General features: G+C 42.0%; 1 protein-coding gene and 1 long non-coding RNA gene across 2 annotated transcripts in view; one reads left to right on the top strand and one right to left on the bottom strand.

Annotated features, from left to right (window-relative positions):
• FOXRED2 (FAD dependent oxidoreductase domain containing 2) overlaps positions 1 to 1,143 on the top strand; it is a 47,729-nt gene extending 46,586 nt beyond the window's left edge. Inside the window, exon 9 of the mRNA XM_075286701.1 lies at positions 470 to 1,143. Within this exon, the coding sequence (XP_075142802.1) occupies positions 470 to 660 (191 nt within the window). The 3' untranslated portion in view covers positions 661 to 1,143. The remainder of the gene's footprint in view (positions 1 to 469) is intronic.
• LOC142218189 (uncharacterized) overlaps positions 1 to 26,482 on the bottom strand; it is a 136,361-nt gene that overhangs the window by 97,553 nt on the left and 12,326 nt on the right. The gene's annotated exons all lie outside the window — the stretch shown is intronic.

Genomic DNA, 26,482 nt, shown 5'->3' with positions numbered 1-26,482 from the left:
ATTATAATGCAGTATTTGCACTCTCTGACTTGCACCCCTTGTCCCATCACTATAAATCATACTTTATCCATCGGTTATATAGATTCCACTTTGTTGGTTTTTTTTAATTGTTGTTTGCTACTTGCCTTCATGGATCCAGCATTGCTGACATGCTGACTTGTTTGGAGACGCGCTGATAGGTCTCCATGGCAATGTAGGGCAGTACCACCACCCTCCATGCCGATTGGCTATCATGATATTTAGCTGTTTTGTGGGTTGTTGTACTTGTTACTCCCTTTAATGTCCATTGATCCTCTGATGAATTGGAACAGTGGACTGAAAAACTGTAGTGTGAAAGTAGCCATACAGGTGTAAACTCTTTGTCTCCAACATATAATAAGGATTGCTCCTAAGGCAATACTGTTATGACTGATATTATAACAAAATTGCTGATTATTCTATTAACTATAAATATTGTTTTGTTTTGCAGATTCCTGTTTTGTATTTTCGTTGATACATCAGAAGTTGCCAATTTTCTGCCAGCAGGTTTACCTGCAAAACCAAGGTCTCAAGAGAAAAGATGAACTGAAAAATTATACCAGTGATCTGGGATTTATAATGAAAACTGAAACAAAAGTTGAAGTTGATAGCTTACATAGCCAGAGTAAAGATGAGCTTTGACATTTACTTTGCCGTGTAAGGGAGTCTGTCATGACCAAATTGCCACCCAAACCAATATTAGTACTGTGTAGGGTTTTCAACCCCTTAGTGCCATCCTATGGAAAATGTACAGTGCACAGCGAAGGTCATTAATGGTCATTTTCAAATGCTCTGGAGCTAATTCAGCACCAAAAGCAAGTCTCAGCTCCAATTTACAGCTGCAACACTTGTGATCAGAGATAACTGAATGCTGGTGTGCAACCCGTTAGATACCGCTCTTAAAAATATTTGAAAACTAAATATGTGTTCTTTATTTTAGATTTATCCAACATGGTGAATATAAAAAAAAAAACAAAAAAAAAACAACATCACTGAGCCTTAAGGCAAAACCTGCAACTTGTAGGAGCAAACCCAAATCCAAGGTTGGAAATGAGACTTAATTGAACCGCTCTTTCCCATGGAGTTATGCTAAAACAAACTCTTTATTTCCAAATGCAAGGAGACATCACGCATTTTGGTGTATAACTACTCCTTTTTCAAGTGTAGATAAGGTAATTCCACATTGTCTACATTTGAAAAAAGGGGTAGGGGTCCTTACCCCAAAGGCGAGGTGGTTCCTGCTGCTGACATCTACCCAGTGTTAAGGATTTTCACATTATTAAGATTGTTGTGTCTGTTTGCAGATATATATTGTTGTGTTAAGCTCAGTGCTTTCAGTTTCAGAGGTATTTATTGAGTTAGGGCAACAGGAGGGAACAAAACAAATGAAGCATAGTAAACAGTGGAATAAACAAAATGCAGTTTCAGTGCAAAGTGATAACAATATGAAATAAATCCATCATCACGTAGATTAAAGGGGTTTTCCCATCTCAGTGTTTCAGCCAGGCTACCTGCTGTGTCTTCTTCTCGCTTCCTGTATTTCTCCTCCTTCCACACCATCCCCTGCTGAACGGGACACTCAATTCTTCTGCAGATTAGATAATATGCTGATGCTTGTACAGAAAGGACTTTGTGTTATCTTTGTGTTTACTTTGAGAGATAACAGACTCGACTTTATCAGCAAACTGCAATTAGTTGAACAGATTGTCCTACCGACAGTAAGTGATGTCACTTGTACTATCTCTCAGGTACGTGGTTATAGCAACGACTAGTAAACAATGGAAGGAACAAGGTCACTTTGCATGCAAAGAAAGCAGAATTTCTAAAGCAATATATTTAGGAAAAGTCTTCAATTTACATAATCTAGAATAGGATCCTTGAGATGGGACAACCCCTTTAAGGTAGAATATATAAAATACCAGGAAGAAACAGGATAAAAAAAGAAATTAAAAAATTATATAAATCAACCTTGGGGTGCATGCACACTGAGTAACGCCGGGCGTGTATGAGAGCCGTACACGCCGGCATTACAGCAGACTGCCGAACACTTCCCATTCACTTCAATGGGAGCACTCGTAACAGCGGCGTTTACGAGCGCTCCCATTAAAGTGAATGGGAAGTGTTCAGCAGCCCTGCTGTAACGCCGGCGTGTACGGCTCTCATACACGCCCGGCGTTACGTAGTGTGCATGCACCCTTGGATTGGGAAAATAAAAGAGGAGAAGGAGGAAAGAGTAGGCCACAACACAGAAGCGCAGCAGAAAGTCAGAGGTAAGGGCCTGCCTAAGGGAGGGGGGTAGGGGGAGTGGAAGCTCAATCCAGGCACACGGTTATAGCTGGAAACTATGGGAGACTTGGAATATGATATCTGTGGACCCAATACCTTATCGAAGATGGGGAGGGTATCAAAAATGGTGAAATTGATCTTCGCATAATGGTATCAACCTGTCTCACGACTGCGGCCACTGAGAGAAAAGGCTTCCTCCAGTTGGAAGCAATATGGAGCTGGGCATTTAGTAATATAAATTGGAGTAATTTAAATTGGGCAAATTTCAGGTTAGGGGGCTTAAGATTGAGAAGAAATAAGGGGATCTGAAATGGGAATGACTGTCCAAAAAGTTGTTGCAAAATCCTATGGATAGCTAACTTATAACGCTGGGCATGAGGGCAGGTCCACCACACATGGAGTGTAGTACCCGGAGCATTAAAGCCCCTAAAGCAAAGGAGCAAAAGCCATAGAGTCAATGGGGAATCAAATACTTCTTATGAAGTACTTTTAGGGAGGACTCCATGAGGGTGGCCTGCCAACTACCTCTATTAATTGATGTGTAACAGTCGACCAATTAGGCAGGGGACAGGGTACTATCCAGGACTCGCTCCCAGGCCACCATAAAGTCAAGCTTATTGCCGGTGTGTGTGTGTGGGGGGGTAAGCAAACTATATACAAATGAAAGTGAGCCTCTATCTACTGCCCTGAATTTGCATAGTCTTTTGAAGCTAGAGGGGGATACCTCAGGATTGAGTGGTGTGAGGGACCATAAGAAATGGAGTACCTGGGCAGTCCGCAAAGCCTCAGGAGGAAGCAGGGAAAATATACTAGTAAAGTATGCCTTGGTGAAGAAACACCACTTGCAGAGAAAGTCATGCAAACAGTGAAATCAGGTGTGTCTCCACCAAACAAAAACTTTAGGTGAAAGGCCAGGAGGAAAAAGATAGTTATTGAATATTGGTATGAACGGGAAGATAGGACTTTGCAATTCATAGTGAAAACGGACCCTCCTCCCTAATTGCAACATTTAGTCAGTTACTTTAGCAGCAGCTGGGAGGAATGCGTGAAATGGAGCGGGGGTCCATAAAAGCGCCTGTAGGGAAGTCGGCGCCACTAGAGTAGATTACAACTTGACCCATTGGGCTTAGTCGCATTCCCTATGGATAGCGCTGAACAGAGAGAGCCGTGCAGCTATATAGTATTTATAAAGATGAGGGACCAAAACTCTGTCCAGTCTTGTTTATCTCTTTTTAGGAGTTGGCTCTATCTATAAGGAGTTAATAGGAACAAGAATTTAATTTTGTGGCCAAAAAACAATACATGAAAAAACTAAAAAATTATTGATCAGGAGTAGGCCTGACTTGAAAGATATACGCAAGGTCCACTTCCAATATGCTTGCAGGCAGATATTCTTCTGTAAGGCTAAGGCCCCACGGGCCGTAAACGCAGTGATAAAGCGCTGCGGGAAGAACCGCTGCGTGATCGCATTGCGGTTCTTTCCGCAGCGCTTTGAAGAGAAAGTTCTCTTCCCATTATATCTACGGGAAAGATATAATTGACATGCTGTGATTTGCAAAGCCCATCCCCTTTGCTTGCACTGTAAAACGCCACGATTTTTCCCGCAGCGTCCTCTCTGTGGGCAAATCGCGGTGTTTACGTCCCATGGGGCCCCGGCCTAGAAAGGTCATTTTCTTTGAATCGCTTCATTGAATATATTCAATGATTCAATATATTCATCCATTACAGGTATGTTTCTACCCCTAAAAGAGGCCTCTACGCAGCCCTAATATTGGTATGGAAGGGATTTTGAAGCTGACAGATTCTCATATTGCCTCCTATTATTGCATTTTTGCCACAATAAAATGTTCTGATAAACAAAGAGATCCTTGCTAAATAGATTTTTTTTTCCTTACTGCATTTATTCAAAAAACTATGCATTTTAATTATTTCTCATTTAAAAAGTACATTAGAAATTTCCATAATTACTAAACTGTATACCCATATTGGATTCAAATTGTTGAAGGAAAAATCTGCTTGTTTTTATATGAAATCTGCTTACAGTTTATCTGTAGATAAACTACAGACTTTTTGGGATAGAGCTAACATAAAAAAGCAGCTATATTCATTCCTCCATCTGTGCAATCGGTGGCTCAAATTCTCCTCAAGTTGCCAGCACTGTAGGGTGACATCACCAAATATAGCTAAGGCCTGTAATTGTCTGAAAATGTAGTCGGTAATGTCATCTTACAACATCGACAACATGGGCCGAGCAAGAGAATTGGAGTCACTGCTCTGTGGCTACAGTTTTTTTGTTATCAATATTTCTCCCTGTATAATCTCTTTAATCACCTAAAGAAAATCTACCAGCTCCCAAATCATATATCAAATAAATATAGTGGCTCATAAGTCACCTTAACAGCATTACAGACATACCTTTCTTATTGCAACAGGATTTGTTAATTTGAAGAAAAAGTGTTTTTAAAAATATTCAGTTTTTTTGGTACTTAAGGGGCATTCTTGCACCAGCTCCGATACATCTTACTGCAATGAGACAGCTGCCCTACAAGCAGGGTTGGCTCCAATTTTGTGTGGGCCTCTTTGCAGCACAACTCATGCAGCAGAAGTGTGTCCCTCTAAAAGCTGCCGCAAAAAAAACAAAACAAACAATCGCCTGAAATTAGCTTGCTGATGTTGCTGTAGGCCTTCTGTATATTCAGCCTTTGCACTGCGAAAGGTGAAGACTGTGGATAAGACCTGCATGACAGCGGTTTAGCTGATGTTGAATCTGCAGCATACGAGTGTAATGGCACCCTTAATGTCCCCTTAAAGTATACTTGCCCCTTCTGCCCCAATATAATGACCCCCTTTTGTTATCCAAAAGAATAAAAGCGCCTCTAGCCCCTCTAGTTTAATAACCTCCTTTTTCCTCCACACAGTATATAGCCACTGGCACTATATGTCTGCCGTGTCTGGTGGTGGAGCCCCAGAAACACACAGTGCTACAGATTTCATTATTGCTTACTGCTAGCAGCTTCCTGGTCACCGTGACTCTTTTCAGAGCAAGGAAGAGCAGGGAGTTTGGGGAGCTACGAGTGGTATGTAATGAGTAAAACTGTAGCAATGCTTGCTCCCTAGGCTGTTTGGTTGTTTTGATAGAAGCTTTGTGCCCCTGAACCTGCCCAGTTCCGTACAAGACTCCTACATTCCACTTAAAATCTTAACATCCTCCAGCAAAGAGGACTTTTCAGCCGAAATTGGGTGGAGACCAGGGAGACCTCATAAAAGTCTAGAGTCTGCGGGCTTTCTCCTACAGACACACTGGGCAGTGTGTTCAACAGCTTTCGCATGCAAGAGATGGCTACACCCACTTTCCTTGAGTAGCCTCAGCTCTTTAATAGCTGAATACTTGGGTCACCCAACAAAACCTGGGCAGTAGTATAGGCCTGGATTTGCAACATCTCCTAAATCTCAAACCCATACTCCAGCCAGTCACCCCGTTGAGACATGAAAATTTTTAATTATTTTTTTTCTAATATAATGTCACTTTAGCCCCCAATTTTTCATCTTTAAAAGGGGTTAAAGGAGAAATTGCAACCCACATATTGCTACACAATTTCTACTGAATGCAACAATACCCCATATGTTCTGGTATACTGATAAACGGCACATGGCAGCGGTCAGAATGGAAAGAGCGCTAATTGGGTTTTGGAGGCCAGATTTTGCGGGAATCATTATCAGGCACCATGTCCCATTTGCAGAGCCCTTAAGGTGCCCAAACAGTAGAAACCTCCAAATTGTGACCCTATTTTAGAAATTAGACCCCTTGAGGTATTCATTGAGGGGTATAGGGAGTATTTTGACCCCATAGGTTTTGAAAAAATTAGCGTCAAACAAAAAAAAATCATATTTTTTACACAAAAGTGTCATTTTAAAGGCAGTTTTTTTGCCTCATAATGCATGGAAATGAAGAAAAGCATCCCAAAATAGATAACCCCGTTTCTCCTGTGTTCAAAAATGTACACTTTGTGGCCTTAATCTTATGTACAGACACATGGTAGGGCCCAAAAAAGAAGGGAGCACCAACTGGGTTTCAAGACACAAATTTTGCTTGCAGATATTTTAGGCCCATTGCACATTAAAACAAGATTTGAGTTACCAAAACAATTGAAAACCCCCCATAAATGACCCCATTTTATAAACTAGACCCCTTAAGGTATTCATTGAGGGGTAAAGTGAGCATTTTGACCCTATAGCCGTTTCACAGATTTTACTAACCTTGTAATATGTAGGTTAAAAATTACTAAAATGTCCCTTTATCTCCAAAGTTTTCATTTTCACAAGGGGTTAAAGGAGAAAAAGCCCCCCACAGTTTGTTAAGCAATTGCTCCGGAAGACGGCAATACATCATATGTGGTCATAATCTGCTGTATGGGTACATGGTGGGGCTCAGAATGAAAAGAGCGCTATTTGGCTTTTGTAGGGCAGAAGTTGCTGGAATAGTTTTCAGGTGCCATGTCGCATTTGCAGAGCCCCTAAAGTATCAATACAGTGGAAACCCCTCAAATGTGACCCCATTTTAGAAACTACACCTGTCAAGGAATGTATCAAGGGGTATTATCATTTTGAGTCTAAAATGCTTCCCAAAAATTAATGTACAAAATGAAAATTGAAATTTTGAATGAAATATGCCATTTCAGTGCCCAATACGTTGCACCCACTTTGTGTTGTCAGAGACCTGCACTCCTAAAACTATTAAGTGGGCCATCCCGTGGGTCAAAAAATTATATATGCGGGTGTAAACTGCTGCTTGGGCACACAGCAGGGCTCAGAAGGGAAGGAGTTCTGTGCTTTTTAGCTTTTAGGGTACAGATTTAGAGGGACTTTCTGGCCACCATGTTGTTTTTGTAGAGCCCTTGAGGTGCCAGTAAACTGGAATTCCCCAATAAGTGGCCCCATTTTGTAGGGGCATTTTTTAGAGTCTCTGCAAATGTCACATGGTGTCCAAAAACAAAGAATCTAAATCTGCACTCCAAAATCATATATCGCTCCTTCACATCTGCGCCCTGCTGTGTACCCAAATGGCACTGTATGCCCACATGTATGACACTGGTGTGCCCCAGATAACATACGTAATGCCATATGTGGGTAGAAATGGCTGTTTGGGCATAGAAGCGCTATTTTGGTTTTTGGAGCACAGTTTGGTTTTAGGACACCATGCCACTTTCGCAAAGCCCCTGAATTGCCAATAAAGTGGAATCTGCAGACGTCACCCCATTTATCACGTGGCGTAGCGAGCATTTTTAACCCTTTAGTGTTGCATTTATTTAGTTTCCAGAAATGAAATTGCAGCTGATAATGAGAAGTTAAAAATGAAATTTTCCCATTGATTTTCCATTTCAGTCCGCAACATGTTGTGCCCGACTTATGTCACTCCAAAAACTGTTAAGCGGGTATCCCGGACACAACAGCTTTTAGAGCGTTCATTTCTGATACAAGGCGGGCACAACATATTACGCACGGAAATGACGTATTCCTGGAAAAAATGGTCATTTTCACCTATCACAATCAGCTTCGTATTCATTTATGGATAATAAGTTACACCATTGTCAGACATGTGGCATAAGCTGCAGTTTGGGCGCACAGCAGGGTGCAGAAGGGAAGGAGCGCGATGCGGCTTTTGAAGCACAGATTCTGATGTTTGGTGTCTGAACACCATGTCATGTTTGTAGAGCCTGTAAGGTACGAGAAAAGTGGATTCCCCAAAGGACTGACTCCATTTTGAAAACTGCACCCTTCAAAGAATTTATCAGGGGCTGTAGTGAGTATTAGTATCCCGGACGTGACTGCACAGCGGATGGTGAAGATGAAATATATAAGCTGTGCGGAGGACATTGCAAACACCAAATTCCCTACTATGTCCCAGTAGCTCCTATGATTGGGGGAGTCACTTTGGGGGTCACTTTTGGCGTCTTTTCCCTCATAAGCTGTAAATCTGGGGTGTCCCCTGATATTCGCTCGTACAGCTTATATATTCCCTTCCTGCCGCAGCCAGTTGTGTTCTAATAATTTGGCGATTTTGCAGGTTTTTGTCCTCACATTGCTAGATGCTATATTTTCTTTATTTTTCTGGTGACGTGGCCATATAAGGGCTTGTTGTTTCCAGGATGCGATGCGTTTTGTAATGACACCATTTTTGGTGCCTACAATTTATTGAATACATTTTATTAACTCTTTTTTTGCTGGATTTTAAAAGATGAATTCTGGCATTGCGTTTTACCCTTTAAATGTTTCACCATGCAGCGTACAGTATAAGTAACGTGACCTTTATTCTGCAGGTCGGTACAATTACGGCGTGCAGCGTACAGTATAAGTAACATATGACCTTTATTCTGCGGGTCGGTACGATTGCGGCGTGAGGTGTACAGTATATGTAACATGTGACCTTTATTCTGCAGGTCGGTATGATTACGGTGTGCAGTGTACAGTATAAGTAACATGTGACCTTTATTCTGCGGGTCAGTACGATTGCGGTGTGAGGTGTACAGTATATGAAACATGTGACCTTTATTCTGCAGGTCGGTACGATTACGGCGTGCAGTGTACAGCATAAGTAACATACAGTCCTATGAAAAAGTTTGGGCACCCCTATTAATCTTAATCATTTTTAGTTCTAAATATTTTGGTGTTTGCTATATCTAATAACTGATGGACATAATATTTCAGGATTGAAATGAGGTTTATTGTACTAACAGAAAATGTGCAATATACATTAAACCAAAATTTGACCAGTGCAAAAGTATGGGCACCTCAACAGAAAAGTGACATTAATATTTAGTAGATCCTCCTTTTGCAAAGATAACAGCCTCTAGTCGCTTCCTGTAGCTTTTAATCAGTTCCTGGATCCTGGATGAAGGGATTTTGGACCATTCCGCTTTACAAAACAATTCAAGTTCAGTTAAGTTTGATGGTCGCCGAGCATGGACAGCCCGCTCTCAAGTGATCTGAAAACAAAGATTGTTCAACATAGTTGTTCAGGGGAAGGATACAAAAAGTTGTCTCAGAGATTTAACCTGTCAGTTTCCACTGTGAGGAACATAGTAAGGAAATGGAAGACCACAGGGACAGTTCTTGTTAAGCCCAGAAGTGGCAGGCCAAGAAAAATATCAGAAAGGCAGAGAATAAGAATGGTGAGAACAGTCAAGGACAATCCACAAACCACCTCCAAAGAGCTGCAGCATCATCTTGCTGCAGATGGTGTCACTGTGCATCGGTCAACAATACAGCGCACTTTGCAAAAGGAGAAGCTGTATGGGAGAGTGATGAGAAAGAAGCCGTTTCTGCAAGCACGCCACAAACAGAGTCGCCTGAGGTATGCAAAAGCACATTTGGATAAGCCAGCTTCATTTTGGAAGAAGGTCCTGTGGACTGATGAAACAAAGATTGAGTTGTTTGGTCATACAAAAATGTGTTATGTATGTCGTCCAAAAAACACAGCATTCCAAGAAAACCACTTGCTACCCACTGTAAAATTTGGTGGAGGTTCCATCATGCTTTGGGGCTGTGTGGCCAATGCCGGCACCGGGAATCTTGTTAAAGTTGAGGGTCGCATGGATTCCACTCAGTATCAGCAGATTCTTGAGAATAATGTTCAAGAATCAGTGACGAAGTTGAAGTTACGCCGGGGATGGATATTTCAGCAAGGCAATGATCCAAAACACCGCTCCAAATCGACTCAGGCATTCATGCAGAGGTACAATTACAATGTTCTGGAATGGCCATCTCAGTCCCCAGACCTGAATATCATTGAACATCTGTGGGATGATTTGAAGCGGGCTGTCCATGCTCGGCGACCATCAAACTTAACTGAACTGGAATTGTTTTGTAAAGAGGAATGATCCAAAATACCTTCATCCAGGATCCAGGAACTGATTTAAAGCTACAGGAAGCGACTAGAGGCTGTTATCTTTACAAAAGGAGGATCTACTAAATATTAATGTCACTTTTCTGTTGAGGTGCCCATACTTTTGCACCAGTCAAATTTTGGTTTAATGCATATTGCACATTTTCTGTTAGTACAATAAACTTCATTTCAATCCTGAAATATTACTGTGTCCATCAGTTATTAGATATATCAAACTGAAATGGCTGTTGCAAACAACAAAATATTTAGAACTAAAAATGATTAAGATTAATAGGGGTGCCCAAACTTTTTCATAGGACTGTATTATCTTTATTCTGCAGGTCGGTACGGTTACGGAGTGCAGTGTACAGCATAAGTAACATATTATCTTTATTCTGCGGGTTGGTACGATTACGGCGATACCTCATTTATATTTTTTTTACGCAATACTAATTCTTCAGAACAAAAACACATTTGAGGACATAAATCAGTGATTTTTGCATTGCCATCTTCTGAGAGGCGTAACATTTTTATTTTTCAGTTGACAGTGTTGGTTGAGGGCTTATTTTATGTGGGACAACTTGTACTTTTTATTGGTACTGTTGTGGGGTGAATATGAATTTTTGATCACTTTTTATAGCATATTTTCTTAGGTGAGATGGCGAAAAATGACCGGCGGGATTTTTTCATTTTTTTTCTCCAACGTTCACTGTGTACATTAAATATTGTATCCGTTTTATTGTGCAGATTGTTATGGACACGACGATACTAAATATGCATTGTTTTTATTAATTTTTAGGTTTTTTTTTTTATATAATTCATTTTCTATAGACAAAAGGGTATTTTGGGGGCTTTATAACTTTATTCATTTTTTTTCAAACACTTTATTTATTTTTAATTTTTTTTCACTTTATTTTCACTTTTTTGTGTGTCCCTTTTAGGACACTTGATTCAGCAATGATTTCACTGCTGAATCAATGTTACAGGCTGGAGACACAGGCTCCACGTGTCTCTCAGTCTGTAACAGGTATCGCTTTGACTTCCTTAGTACCCAGCAGGATCAACCAGGTAACGGGGGGCTTAGGCAGCCTGGGGTCACTGGTCAGACCCCAGGATGCATGTTTTACATATTGGCACTCCCCATCTCGCCGCGGGGGGTGCCGATAACATTGCGGAACTGCTTCAGTTCCGTGATCAGGTTTGATCACGGAACTGAAGAGGTTAAACTGTGATCAGAGACCAGCTCCAATCGGAGAATATAGAGCAGGGTGTTAGCTATAACATATAGGTAACACCTGCTCACGATGCCGCCCGCAGGACCATTTACCTGCGGGCGGCATCTCATGTCAAACTTTCCCTGACATGGCTGCTACATGATCGGGACCTGAATCTATCAGGTCCTGATCATGTCTCCGTGGACGCCAGCAGCTATTAGCGCTGGGTCCATGGAGCTCCCGACCCTTGGGGAGACCCAATCCCCATTTTAAAAAGATCAGTTTATAAACGTCGGCGTGGCACAGAGCCCAAGCCGCGTCGACGTTTATATACAGTACGCCGTCGCGAAGCGGTTAAGTATCCCTGTGTCCGAAAACGCCTGGTCTACAAATCTATAAAAATATTTTTACCAAATGCCGTAAATGCCGTAGTTGGAAAGAATTTCAAAAGTGCCAAACCGTTGTTTTTTAACTATTTTGCCTCTGATAAAAATTTGAATAAAAAGTGATCAAAGCAATAGCAATTCTCCAAAATGAAACTGAAAAGTACACCTGGCCCGCAAAAAAAGACGCCCTATGAATTTCCGTAAACAGAAGTATAAAAAAAAGTTATGGATTTTTGTTAAGGGATTAAAATGTAAATAAAACCATATAAATTTGGTATCCTCAGAATCGCACCGATACATCGATTACAGGTGACGTACATTTTGGCTGCATAGTGAACGCCATAAAAATGAAGCCCATAAGAAAGTCACACAAATGCAAATTTTCTTCAAATCCACCCCATTCTGAATTTTTTTCCAGCTTCCTAGCACATTATACAGAATAATAAATGGTAGCATCATGAAGAAAACTTTGTCCCACAAACAATAAGACCTCATATGGCTCTGAGAGCCAAAAAAAATCCAATAAAGTTAGGGGATTCAAAAATGAAAAAAGCAGCTCCAGACTCCCCAGCTAAAATTAGTGGCTAAAGCAGTGACAACTGTCCCCGTGACCAACTTGAATAGTTGAGGTCCTGTTCCTGGCACATCTGACTTTAAATATCGCTATGGGTGAGTACTCCTGACAGTACTCACCCATAAACTAGTACTGGGGGGTGTTCCTCACAGCTCAGTGTCATGGCTGGGCAGAAAGGAACGCCCCCCTGACAGTACTTATCTACGTACAAAACTGTTAGAAGGGGCATTCCTCACAACCCAGCTAGACTGTCAGGAACGCCCTTCTGACAGTGAAAAGATATTGGTAACAGCATGGATATCTCTTGCCCCGGAGCACACAATGGGAAAGCCAACAGTGTGCTAAATTCAGTGCACTGTCGACTTTCTAGCGGTATATAAAACTGCATGTGCCAGAGGACATGAAAGGTCCTCTTTAAGCTCTGGAGGCAGGGTCAGACTGGTCAACCAGGGATGGTGAATCCTCTGATGGGCCCCATGGACGCCCACTGCTAAAGTGCTACGGGCCTGCTGGAGATGACTGGAGCCCTGCATCACCATCAATTAAAGCCTGGTTCCGCGACCGCTATACATATTGTTAATGGAAAGGGGCCGGAATTATATCGGCCCCTTTCCGATAGTGCTATTATTATACACTGTTGTCGCCTCAGACCTCAGAGTATAATGATCGGAGGTCCAGGGAAAATGATTATATATAACAAGTGACTTACACTCACTTCACTAATGGCTCCTGGCATCTTCTTCAGGGCTCTTCCAGTCTACTTACACTCACCTCTCTTGGGACTCTGATGGTTCTTTGCATCTTCCTCAGGGCTCTTCCAGCCTGTGGCTCTGATTGGGCCCCAGCAGACACATGGGGCACAACGGTGTAATGACGTCTGTGAGCCCACCATGACTGCTGAAGCCCAATGACATGCCCCAGTAATGCCGTCTGGGGCATGTGACCTCAATCTCCCTGCAGAAGAGGACCGGAGAAGATAGTGAAGACAGCCGGATGAAGCAAGGGTACCCAGGAGAGGTGAGGTAACGTGTAGATGTTCCATCACCTCCTCTGAGCCTATGATTAATATACTCTGAGGTCTGAGGCGACCCCAATGTAGAATAAAAGCACCAAAACTAATCGGTGTGCCAAACCTCACGAATATTTCTCAAATTTTGTAGAGGTTCATCTGAAGCAGCTATATGGGGCTCACAATCTGCATTTCATAAAAAAAAAAAAAAAGCAGCTTAAGGGGGACTCTTGTATGGGCCATGTTGTTGTTAACAATTCCAGGAGCCGCACTGCTCTCTAGCCATATATAGCGTAGAGGTGGGTTTAATTAGTGCAGTGGTGCACTTCGTAAGGCGGGTGAGCAGCATGGCATTGGAATTACCTGCAACTGCGCTGTGTATGTCGGTACAGCTGATCTGGCAGTGAGCCCCTAGAAACAATTCCACTAATGGGCTCCAGGCATCCCAGTCCTACTCTATCTAGAGGTCTAATACACAAGATAAGATAATCTTTTAATAGTCCCACCATGGGGAAATTCAGTGTGTTACAGAAGCATAGATATTTATCTATAATACAATAATAATACAAGAAAACACACACATACAAGGCTCAGAATAGAAGACAAAAAAGATAGTAGTAGTCATAACAAAAGAAAAAGAAAAACTTCAGGATCATTTAGTTCTCTGTGCGGAGCCTGATGTTGTGTATACAGCCTAACCGCAGCTGGGATGAAGGACTTGCGATAGCGCTCCTTCTCACACTTGGGGTGAAGCAGTCGGTCACTGACAGTACTGCCAAGTGGTGTTACGGTTTCATACATGGGTTGGGAGTTATTCTCCAGCATGGAACTCACCACGGACAGTATCCTTCTGTCATCCACCACATGTACACAGCACACCATCTGTAGCACATCTTAGAATCCGTGGTGAACTTTAAAAGACAGTGAATGGACAGCTATCCTTTTTGAACATCCATAAGCAGAGACCACAAAGTGGTGCTGGGGGCCACTAATTTCCCTGTGAAAGCCCTGACATCACCTTGCAGCACCTACAGGACGTTAATGGTTTATGGATACTCCAGTTCCCTCCTGCCAGCACAACCAAAGATATTATCTCACTTTGCCAGTGGGAAAAATAAAGAAGTTACTGTATATAAGTGAAGACACAATCCTCTGAGGTAAAGGGGCCACACGGTGGCTCAGTGGTTAGCATTGCAGCGCTGGAGTCCTGATGTTCAAATCCTGCCAATCGCAAAAAACCATCTGCAAGAAATTTGTATGTTCTCCCTGTGTTACATCCCATATTCCAAAGACATACTGATAGGGAAAAAAATGTAAATTGTGAACTCTATGTGGGGCTCACAATCTACAAAAGAAAAAAAATCTGAATAAAAAAATAAAATTCTCTGAGGTCCCCCGCCCCCATAGATGTCCAGCTACCATGGGCCAGAGAACACTTCCAAAAAGCTGCAGGTAAGTGCATTTTTCCTCAACTTCCACTTTACTTCTACATAATGAAATTTCTAACAAACTTCAGTGGTTCTCTGGTGACATCTTGTGGCCTTTTTTGGTGCCTGCACTTTTGAAAATTATATAGTGGACACTTCTACTTGCATTCCTGAGGTGCAGTCCCTGATCTGCCTAAAACCCAGACAGTGCCGGTTTTAGACAAAGTGTGGCCCTGGGCACAATTAATAACGGGCCCCAAATGCTGATATACAAACATCACCGTCGTCTTCCAGTGGCAACCCCTTTAAAAATGGCACTTTTCTGCCCCCCAAAAAGTAATAACAAGCCCTATCCAATTCTCTGGATCACCTTGATGTGTAACTTCCATTACTAAGTCCATGAGTCCTGCAGCTGCTACCTGAGGTCCACATCGGATTTGGAATTATCTCTGCATGCTATTCAAACAGTTGTGAGCAGGGCCGCCATCAGGAGTTTTGGGGCCTAAGTCAAACCCAAAGCAATCTCAATACTAGATAAACAAAGATACCCGCAAAAACTCAAAGCACCAACTAAGTATCAATGTATAAATAACACAAAAAATTCTTTTGATTTTAAATCTAAATTTATTGTTACAAAAAAAAATTTAATTGTAAAAAATATTGGTATCAGGAAAACACAAACACATAAAAACATTTAAAAACACCAGATGTCAAACAACAAGAGTGGAGGTCGCTCTGGACTGAGCAGCTCCAGCAGGTGTATAATCTGCTAGTGGTGTAGGGGATGAAAACAGCCACAATTAATGTGTGTATAGAGAGGCCCAGTATTTTGTATATATATATATAAATAGGCTCCTATTGCCCACAATATCACAAGATCAGGGCAATTAATTAAAAATATCTGTAGCATTGCAAAGATCTTACCCACATCACCACTATATAGTTAGAGCATATAAGGTAACAAAAACAATGTAAAGTTACACACACATGCCAGTATTACATAAGCCAACCTACATAGGACAAAAAATGTGAAGCATATACATAAACCACTGCTCACCAGCTGCGACCTCCACTCTGAGCCCTGACGGACCGTTTCGCCCCTGCTTCTTCAGGGGGCTACAGAATGGAGGCAGGAGGGGAAGCTTTTATAGGGTACACAATAGTAATTAATGGCGCCATCAATTCATTCAGGTGCGGCTCCCGCATCACAATGGTGCCAGAGCATCACATGACAATGCTTGAGCTAATCAAAACAGTAGAAGTGTCCAAAGGAGACACACATACAGCGTGTATAGAAGGGAAAACCACAGCCACCGCACATATAAACCGAGAGCAATATCTTATATACGCCTGTGTATAGCCACCAGAGAGAAAAAGTGAACTATGGATGATGTTAATATACACAAAAGGTTTTCAAAAAGATATGAAATATTGTTGCAATTCTACATATAGGATAAAACAAACAAACAAACAAAAAAAAAAAGATAACCCAGCAAGGTTTTTTCAAGATCAATATGATTAAAGGTGCAAGAAAAAAAAATGTGAAAAGTCAAGTGAAATATGCACTCGAATAAAACAAATGTGAAAACGTGAATTGAAGATGTCAATAAAATTTGATAAGACGATGGCAATAAAGTGAATCAAATAAGTGACAATATAATAAATAGTGAAAGTGTACAAAAAATAAAAAGTATGTCTGTCTCAGTTAAAAACAAAATATTAAAAATAATATATATATATATATATATATATATATATATATATATATATATATAAAAGATTTTTATTCTTTTTATTACAAATATGGAGTCCATATGTAGAAGACTCCGATGGTAGAGAACGATGGCTGCAACTCTCCACATATGTGATCCCTTCCGTCTCATGGCACAAGCACTGAAAAGAATGTTTTATTTATTTACATGAGAAAAAAAATATAATATGTACACTCTACTGCGTCAAAATAAACTCCAAACAGACCCCAAATAAAAAGCCCCCCTCCCCAAAAGGTACGATACAAAACATCACATAAATCATTCAAAAACAATAAAAGCCAGAGAATGAATAACCTATATTAAAGGAAGCATCCAAAGCCCACCTTATCATTTAATCCCTTAGGTGATACAGTTTGCAACATTGTTATCCACTTCGTTTCCAATTGTAACAACCTCTTCTTAATGTCCCCCCCACGTACACCCAAATGCAAATTTTTGTAACAATAAACTTAGATTTAAAATCAAAATAATTTTTTGTGTTATTTATACAGTACATTGATACTTAGTTGGTGCTTTTTCCCATACAGCCCCCCCCCCCCCCGCCATTTTGCGACATACCAATGCTGTATTACATTTCCCTTTATTTAGCAGCATTACAAGGCTTAATCAGATTATAGAGAGCCAACACCATTTATAAGGGCCCTCTTAATAAATCCTCAGGGCTTTTTCACATTGTGTTTTTGGCCTCCCTTGCCGGGATACATTGGTAACCAGTCAGAATCAGCTGTCAACTTATCCCTGCACGAAGAACTGGCCATTAAAAAAAAGGGGGGCCTGCAGTTCTCCGTGCAGGGATAAGTGGGTAGCTGATTGTGACTAGTTACCAACATATCCTGGCAAGTGCGCAGTGCCGCACACCCGATGCCCCAACAATCCCCCCCGTCCACCTTCTAACATCTTTCCATTGCCCCCTGTACCCATACCTCCCAACTTTTGAAGAACCAAAAGAGGGACAAAATGTGCGGCGCGTTTTGCGCGCTGCGGCAAATTTAGCCTCAACCAATGTTATGTTGATTCTGCCCATTCTCATTAATTTTTCATGTGCCCGCACACAGTATAATCCTCCTACAGTCACCCGTACATTATATGTCCCCCTCTATCTCTCCCCCAGTTTCATATACACCCTTCATCTGCCCCCAGTTTCATGTCTCCCCCTCCATCTCTTCCCCCAGATTCATGTCCCCTCCATCTCTTCCCCCAGATTCATGTCCCCTCCATCTCTTCCCCCAGATTCATGTCCCCTCCATCTCTTTCCCCAGATTCATGTCCCCTCCATCTCTGCCCCCAGATTCATGTCCCCTCCATCTCTGCCCCCAGTGTCATGCCATCCTCTCCATCTCTGCCCCCAGATTCATGTCTCCACATCTCTGCCCCAGATTCATGTCCCCCCAGCTCTGCCCCCAGTGTCATGCCGTCCTCTCCATCTCTGCCCCCAGTGTCATGCCATCCTCTCCATCTCTGCCCCCAGTGTCATGCCGTCCTCTCCATCTCTGCCCCCAGTGTCATGCCGTCCTCTCCTTCATCTGCCCCCAGTTTCACGTTCCACCTCAGCATACACGACATTACACTTACCTTCTCCTTCGTTCCCTCGCAGCTCTCTGCGCGCCTCTCTCTCACTGGCGCACAGTTGTAGACGCCATCCTCTGGATGCAGATCTGAGTTGAAATAGGACATACAATGACTGCTAGTAGTACTGGCCTATCGGGGGCCCTGGTTGTGAGCTCATCACAACTCCATAAGGTGAGCAGAATTTTTTTATTTTCCATTTACTTAATGTGTATATGACAACATCACACAATTATTGCTTGGCAGCGTCTTTTTCTTTTTGTTTGTTCAGGATCACATCACATCTCAGATGCAATACCCTTCTGTGACTGAGATAAGCCAGTTAAATAATCAGAAACTTCATCTTCATTCTCAGGACGTACAACTATAGCGCAGTTACTGGAAGTGTCACCAAAACCAGGAGCAGTGTTGCGCTTGCTTCCCACAATATTATTATAAGTACTTCACAAGTGTTTCCATCTCCTCCTCCTTTTGTCTGCCTTCTGCCCTGTTTTTTTTTTTCAGTCTTTTTTAAATGCACACACACATTGTTTAACTACAGTGCTTAAAAATAAAGGGAACTTAGTAAAAACAGCTTGTCCTGGACTGGCTTAGGTAAGCAAAAATGCCGCCCTCCCTGGGGCCCTGGCATAGCACCGCCTGAAGCACTCGCTTCAGGTCGCCTCATGGGAGGTGCGGCGCTGGCAGAGCCATAAGTAATAGACAATGATGTGCAAACCCAACATGGAGTCCTTCATTGCACATAAGTGTAGATGTGCAAGTCCCAATTAGAAGTCAACTCTCTAATACATATATATATAAAAAAGTTCAGCTCACCCTCTTGTCATGTACATGCTTTTTCATAAAACGGGTTGCACGGATACCGATGGACTTTTGTTCGGTTCAATAATCCAGAATATAGAAAAAATCCAGCATTCTCCGATTCCAATAAAACTGTTGTCTTTTATTATTCCATAGTTAAAAATTATTAGCCTTCATGTACATGAAAATAGCTGCCATGCCATGAAGAAGTATACAATCCGAAATGCGTAGCATCTATTCTTGATACGCTGAGTCTGCCGGTGCAGCTATTTTCATGTACATGAAGGCTAATAATTTTTAACTATGGAATAATAAAAGACAACAGTTTTATTGGAATCGGAGAATGCTGGATTTTTTTCTATAATCTCTAATACATACCTGGTATAAACCTGAGAGGTGACATAAATTTATATTACTCCCTTTTATTTCACAATCAGTGGTTATTGTGCTTGAGAGGTATCAGAACCAACTTCATGTCCTCACCAAGTGGACATAATATGAGACATGGTGGATGCTGATGGACATGGTAGGGAAGGTCTAAATTGAGGGAAGGTCTAAATTGAGGTTTCAGGCCTTGTTATGTGGTTTCATAGCATTGCTTTCTACTGTAGAATAGTCTCAATTTCAAACTTTGTAACATTTCAACATAAAGTCATCAGCGCCTGTAGTCAGAAGAAGGAGGATACGCGATGGCTCTTCATGGGTAAGTGTGTGTGTCAGTCATACTGAAGAGCATATAATACTGGGGTGAGGTGTACTGACGAGTATATAATACGGGGGGATGCGTACTGAGGAGCATATAATACTGTGTGTGGGAGGGGCATACTGAAGAGCATATAAAACTGTGTGGGGGATACTGAGGAGCATATAATACTGGGGGGGTGTAATGAGGAGCAAATAATACTGTGTGTGTGGGGGGGGGGGCATCCCGAGGAGTATATAATACTTTGTGTGTGGGGGGGTACTAAGGAGCATATAATACTGGGGGGTGTACTGAGGAGCATATAATACTGTGGGGGGGGGGCGTACTAAGGAGCATATAATACTGTGTGGTGGGGATGTACTGAAGAGCATATAATACTGTGTGTGTGGGTGCCACTGTGTAGCATATAATACTGTGGGGGGGGGGGGTGCTACTATGGATCGTATAATACTGTGTGTGGGGGCCTACTGTGGAGCATATAATACTGTGAGGAGAGGTACTGTTGTACTCTGGAGCATATGGTACTGTGTAGTGGGCCTACTTTGGAGCATATAATACTGTAGGGGGGCCTTCTGTGGAGCATATAATACTGTCTGGGGGTAAATAGTGAACATTAATTGTTCAGAAGTACTAAATTCAGAGACTTTTACATTTCAGTACAAAGTTTGTATTACTGAAAGCTCTGTAAAGCCCCATTCACACAACTGTATTTGTAGGTCCGTAGCTGTCTGCAATTGTGGATCAGTATTAAGTTTAAATTGCCGTGTTGGCACTTCATGATAATTTAGTGGGTTTTGGGTTTCGTTTGGACACTCAGTCTCTAAAAGGTTCGCCATCACTGCCATAGGGTATTCAGTGTCAATGTTTTTCTAGCAATTCCATGTACCATATGGTATGTCTGTTATGCCACTCTCACTACGACCCATATAATAAAGTTAACATGTTATATAAATACAGTGAGGCAAAAAAGTATTTAGTCAGTCACCAATAGTGCAAGTTCCACCACTTAAAAAGATGAGAGGCGTCTATAATTTACATCATAGGTAGACCTCAACTATGAGAGACAAAATGAGAAAACAAATCCAGAAAATATTCAAAGGGATACAGGCTCAAGACCTCTTATAGTGAAGCTAGGGTCCCACCCCGTCTCAGCACAATAAAGAGGAGCTTCACAAAAAAGTGGTGTCCAACCAAACGTGTTTTTATTAGTAGAGTTCAGTAGTAAACGTTTTCGGTCTTAGTCGACCTTCGTCAGACTCTACATAAATTTCAAAAAGAATAAATCAATAAATTTGCAGTGGTGATACAGTGGTGTGACACATCATGACACAAAAAAAAGATATATACAAACATATACACTATATATACAAATAAGCCATATAGGAGCCATGCATGAGGTTTGTCAACAACAAGGATGGTTCAGAAAATATCTATGAAATGCACCTAAGTCAAGGTAAATATTGTGCTAGGATATAGTGAAATGATAATGGGTAATAAAGAAGAGATGAACATAAAAATGTCACCTGTCTTGTAGTAGAACCAAGAGTAAGTAGGACCAATGTCCAAGCAATGGAGGCTCACAGCTACCTGCAATCAATACAATATATAATACTAAAGATAGGTACAAACAGAGAACTCAATGATGTAGTTGCTCGTCCTCTAGGGGGACCTTACCTCCGCTGAAACCAAGCCAAGCCCGCTGTAGATGTGTATATCCTGCGCCAAACAAGGAAAAGACATGTCTGCCGTGGGAAGAGCGCGGTCAGAGTGGCGTCAAGCCGCCCTTTAAAAATGGCGCTGGACCAATGTAATTGGTCCGACTCGCGCCTATGTGTGTAATGACGATATCAGTAGGTGGCGCGCATGCGCGGGTCAACGCATGCGCGCAAAGGCCACAGAAAGAATAGTAACCGGAGGCTAAGTGACTAAAGTGGAGAATCGCGCATGCGCGAGTCGGCGCATGCGCGTATGTGATATAAATGAGAAACCGGAGTCAGGTATGATCGTGTTAACCTATAATGTTCAGTAATAATAGAAGCCCATATGTTAACTTCAACTGAATGGATAGTAGTGATAAATAGATGTATAGCAGTTATAGTAGTGACCTAATTAGAGGAAGAAACAAAAGACAAATATAATGGAAGGGAAGAACACCACCATTGAAGTAACAAAGACATAGATGAAATAAAGAAAAGAATCAGAAACTAGAAATAAATAGAAAAATTGAATGTAAAATAAATTTATATTCTTGGCATATAAAAAATAAAAAAGTAAAAAATAAATAAAAATAAAAATAAAGATAAAAAATGAAAAAAGAAGAAAAAACAAAAAATTGGGAAAAAGATTAAAAATTAAAAAATAAAATGAAAAGAGATTAAAAATAATGATAATAGGATGTAATAATGAAGGATACCAATGGCGGCGGGCCCAGGGGGGTTCAGTCAGAGGTGGTCCTAACGAGCTCCCTATTCAGACCACGGGGTTCCATGGTCTGAAGCCTATGTATCCAATAGGCTTCACGTTTTTTCAAAAGGGTGATCCTGTTTCCGCCCCTACGTGGCATAGCCACATGTTCGAGAACCTGGAATCTAAGCTGGGAGATATTGTGCCCTGCATGAATGAAGTGTGATGGAATGGGTAATAATAGGTTTTGGCAGCGAATATTGGATTTGTGTTGTTTGATGCGGTCTCGCACACGCTGGGTGGTCTCCCCAACGTATGCGAGACCGCACGGGCATTTAATCAAGTAGACGACAAAGTCTTTGTCACAATTTCGTAAAGACGTTCAGGCGCAGAAAAGAAAAAAATTTATCAGGGACGAAGAGGATTATCGAACAAATAGAGTCTATAGGTGGAAGGAGGGTTACCCTGATAATCGCATTAACTTCCGTACAAGATTTACCTCCCCAGATACCTCAGACTCCAGTGTCACTAGTGAAAAATCATATGGGACCAGACCAACAGGTCAATTCTCTCGTGGATCCAACAGACGACGAGGGAGACAGAACCCAACACCCTCTACCTCTACCATATCTACTAGATCACAGGTAGGGGATTTTCCAACTTCATGTATAATCTCTAACATAACACCTACCATTAACAACGAGAAGGACTCTCTGGTAGTTAATATATCATCCAAAATTTTGAGTCCTGCACAATTGGAGCTACTACAGAGGGGCTTGTCTTTTTGTCCGACATACGGGTTTAACTTATTTCAATTAGACCTGGACATGCAGAGATTCTACCGATTATTAATACTGAAAGTACATTTTCAGAATTCTCCAGGGGTGGGTAACACACAGGATGCCCCTTGTTTGATATCATGTAAAACATTGGGACTATCAGTCAAAAGTAATTTCTGTCCTCCGAAAAACTCCCCACCTGTTGAGACGGTTATTTCTTTGATACAAAAGGACCTTGAGTCCTTCAGAAACGATACTGAAAGGAATAAATTTACATGTTCATCCAACCTCTCCCAAAATGACAAAGTAGCACTACAACAACTTATCAAGGACGACACTTTGGTTATAAAACCAGCCGATAAAGGGGGAGCGATTGTAGTTATGGACAAATCCAACTACATCAAAGAAATTAAGAGACAGCTAGCGGACACTGAGGTCTATATCCCTTTACCACATAATCCACTATCCAAAATTACCTCCAGAATTAATGGAGTTCTTACCAAACACTTGGCCGCCAACACCATCGATAAGTATACAGCCAATTTCCTAAACAAACAGGACCCTATTACTCCGGTAATTTATGTACTCCCTAAAATACATAAGCGACTGATCGACCCTCCCGGTCGACCCATAGTAGCTTCTAGCGATTCTGTCCTCTCCCCACTCTCAATATTTGTTGAGAAGCTTCTGACACCACATGTGAAGAATACACGATCTTTTCTACTTGATACTACTGCATTTCTTACGCTAATTCAGAGTATTCATACAATTCCACCTGATGCACTTCTTGTCACATTAGATGTTGTAAGCTTATACACATCCATACAACATGATAAAGGTATTACGGCCAGCCGAATACTGCTCGAATCCAACAACGTAGATTCTAACATTATTGAGTTGGTTACTGACTTACTCAATATTATCCTTAATGAAAATTACTTCATGTTTCAGGATACCTTTTTTGCGCAAAAAAGAGGGACCGCCATGGGCTCTAACGTTGCGCCCCCATACGCAAATGCGTATATGGCATTTTTTGAAGAAAACTTCATATATACGAATTCACTGTTTCTTGAATATGCTATGACCTGGAAACGGTACATAGATGATGTTTTTTGCATCTGGACGGGTTCTATGACTACTCTGAATATTTTTGTTGACCAACTTAATAACATCTGGCCAGAGTTGAAATTTACGCTCCATTTTGATACACACAAAATTAGTTTTCTGGACACACTCATTTCTAAAACGGACAACGGTGGATTGAAATCTGACATATACACCAAAAATACTGATCGCAACAGTATTTTACACTTTGCCAGCTGCCATCCACAATGCACTAAAGGAGCTTTACCGAAATCGCAATTCCTTCGGGTCAAAAGAATTGTCCAGGACATAGACACGAGAGAACTTAGATACAAGGAGATGGAAAGTAAATTTTCAACTCGAGGCTATCCGAACAAAATTCTACACAAAGCTTTAAGGGATGTTAAACAGGATAACACCATTACTTCTAGACCATCTAACTCTAGTCAAGGGGAGAAGAGAATCACATTTGTTCATTCCTACCATCCATTTACCTACAAAATTCACAGTATTATACGGAGACATTGGCCCTTATTATCCAGATCATATCCTCAGATTCCAGAATTTAAAAACAGCTTTCGTCCGTGCTATAAGCGACCACAAAATTTGAGAGACAAACTGGTCAGGGCAGATTTGGGTTCTGACGTGAAGAAATCACGTCAGAGTTTTCTCAGTAGTCCACGACACGGCACTTTTCCATGCCTTAGTTGCCATCAGTGCTCTAACATATTAAGAGGTGACAAGATATATCACCCTCACACTGGTCAGACATTTCCGATTCATGATTACTTTACTTGCAATTCTAACTTTGTCGTCTACTTGATTAAATGCCCGTGCGGTCTCGCATACGTTGGGGAGACCACCCAGCGTGTGCGAGACCGCATCAAACAACACAAATCCAATATTCGCTGCCAAAACCTATTATTACCCATTCCATCACACTTCATTCATGCAGGGCACAATATCTCCCAGCTTAGATTCCAGGTTCTCGAACATGTGGCTATGCCACGTAGGGGCGGAAACAGGATCACCCTTTTGAAAAAACGTGAAGCCTATTGGATACATAGTAGAGATGAGCGAACACTAAAATGTTCGAGGTTCGAAATTCGAATCGAACAGCCGCTCACTGTTCGTGTGTTCGAACGGGTTTCGAACCCCATTATAGTCTATGGGGAACATATACTCGTTAAGGGGGAAACCCAAATCCGTGTCTGGAGGGTCACCAAGTCCACTATGACACCACAGGAAATGATGCCAACACCTCTGGAATGACACTGGGACAGCAGGGGAAGCATGTCTGGGGGCATCTAACACACCAAAGACCCTCTATTACCCCAACATCACAGCCTAACAACTACACACTTTACACACTCAATACCACCTCTCTGACAGTAGGAAAACACCTTGAAACATGTGTATTTGGCACTTGCAGTGAGGAGAGCTTGTCACCAGCAGTGAATTTGGCCCTTGTAGTAAGTTGAGGTTGGCACCAACATTTGTTTTGAAAATCAGGGTGGATTGAGCCTCTAACCAGCAGAGTTTGGGCAAATTCATGGTGGAGGGAGCCTCTAAAAACCCCAGTTTGGACCAATTCATGGTGGAGGGAGCCTCTAAAAACCCCAGTTTGGACCAATTCATGGTGGAGGGAGCCTCTAAAAAACCCAGTTTGGACCAATTCATGGTGGAGGGAGCCTCTAACCAGCCCAGTTTGGACCAATTCATGGTGGAGGGAGCCTCTAAAACCCCCAGTTTGGACCAATTCATGGTGGAGGGAGCCTCTAAACAGCCCAGTTTGGACCAATTCATGGTGGAGGGAGCCTCTAAAAACCCCAATTTGGACCAATTCATGGTGGAGGGAGCCTCTAACCAGCCCAGTTTGGACCAATTCATGGTGGAGGGAGCCTCTAACCAGCCCAGTTTGGGCAAATTCATGGTGGAGGGAGCCTCTAAAAACCCCAATTTGGACCAATTCATGGTGGAGGGAGCCTCTAAACAGCCCAGTTTTGGCAAATTCATGGTGGAGGGAGCCTCTAAAAATCCCAGTTTGGACCAATTCATGGTGGAGGGAGCCTCTAACCAGCCCAGTTTGGGCAAATTCATGGTGGAGGGAGCCTCTAACCAGCAGAGTTGTGGGAAAGCAGGGTGGAGGGAGCCTCTAACCAGCAGAGTTGGTGGAAATCAGGGTGGAGGGAGCCTCTAACCAGCAGAGTTGGGGGAAATCATGTTGGAGGGAGCCTAGTATTAGCAGAATTGTGCAACGCTTATGGTGGATGAGTATGAGGATGCGGAGGAATTGGAGAGGTTGAGTACAGACATGGAGTTTCATGTTGGGGTGCTTTACACAGGTGGGCACAAAAATGAAGGCTCTATCCAGTGGTGGTTCATTTTTATCAAAGTGAGCCGGTCGGCACTCTCAGCTGACAGATGGGTGCGCTTGTCAGTGATGATGCCACCGGCTGCACTGAACACCCTCTCAGATAGGACGCTGGCGGCAGGACAGGACAGCACCTCCAAGGCATATAGGGCAAGTTCAAGCCACAGGTCCAACTTCGACACCCAATACGTGTAGGGCGCAGAGG

The sequence above is a fragment of the Leptodactylus fuscus genome, chromosome 9 (genome assembly GCF_031893055.1).
Source record: "Leptodactylus fuscus isolate aLepFus1 chromosome 9, aLepFus1.hap2, whole genome shotgun sequence".
Lineage (NCBI taxonomy): Eukaryota > Metazoa > Chordata > Amphibia > Anura > Leptodactylidae > Leptodactylus > Leptodactylus fuscus.
Note: the sequence above shows the minus strand (reverse complement) of the source record. Positions and strands in the feature narration are given on the sequence as shown.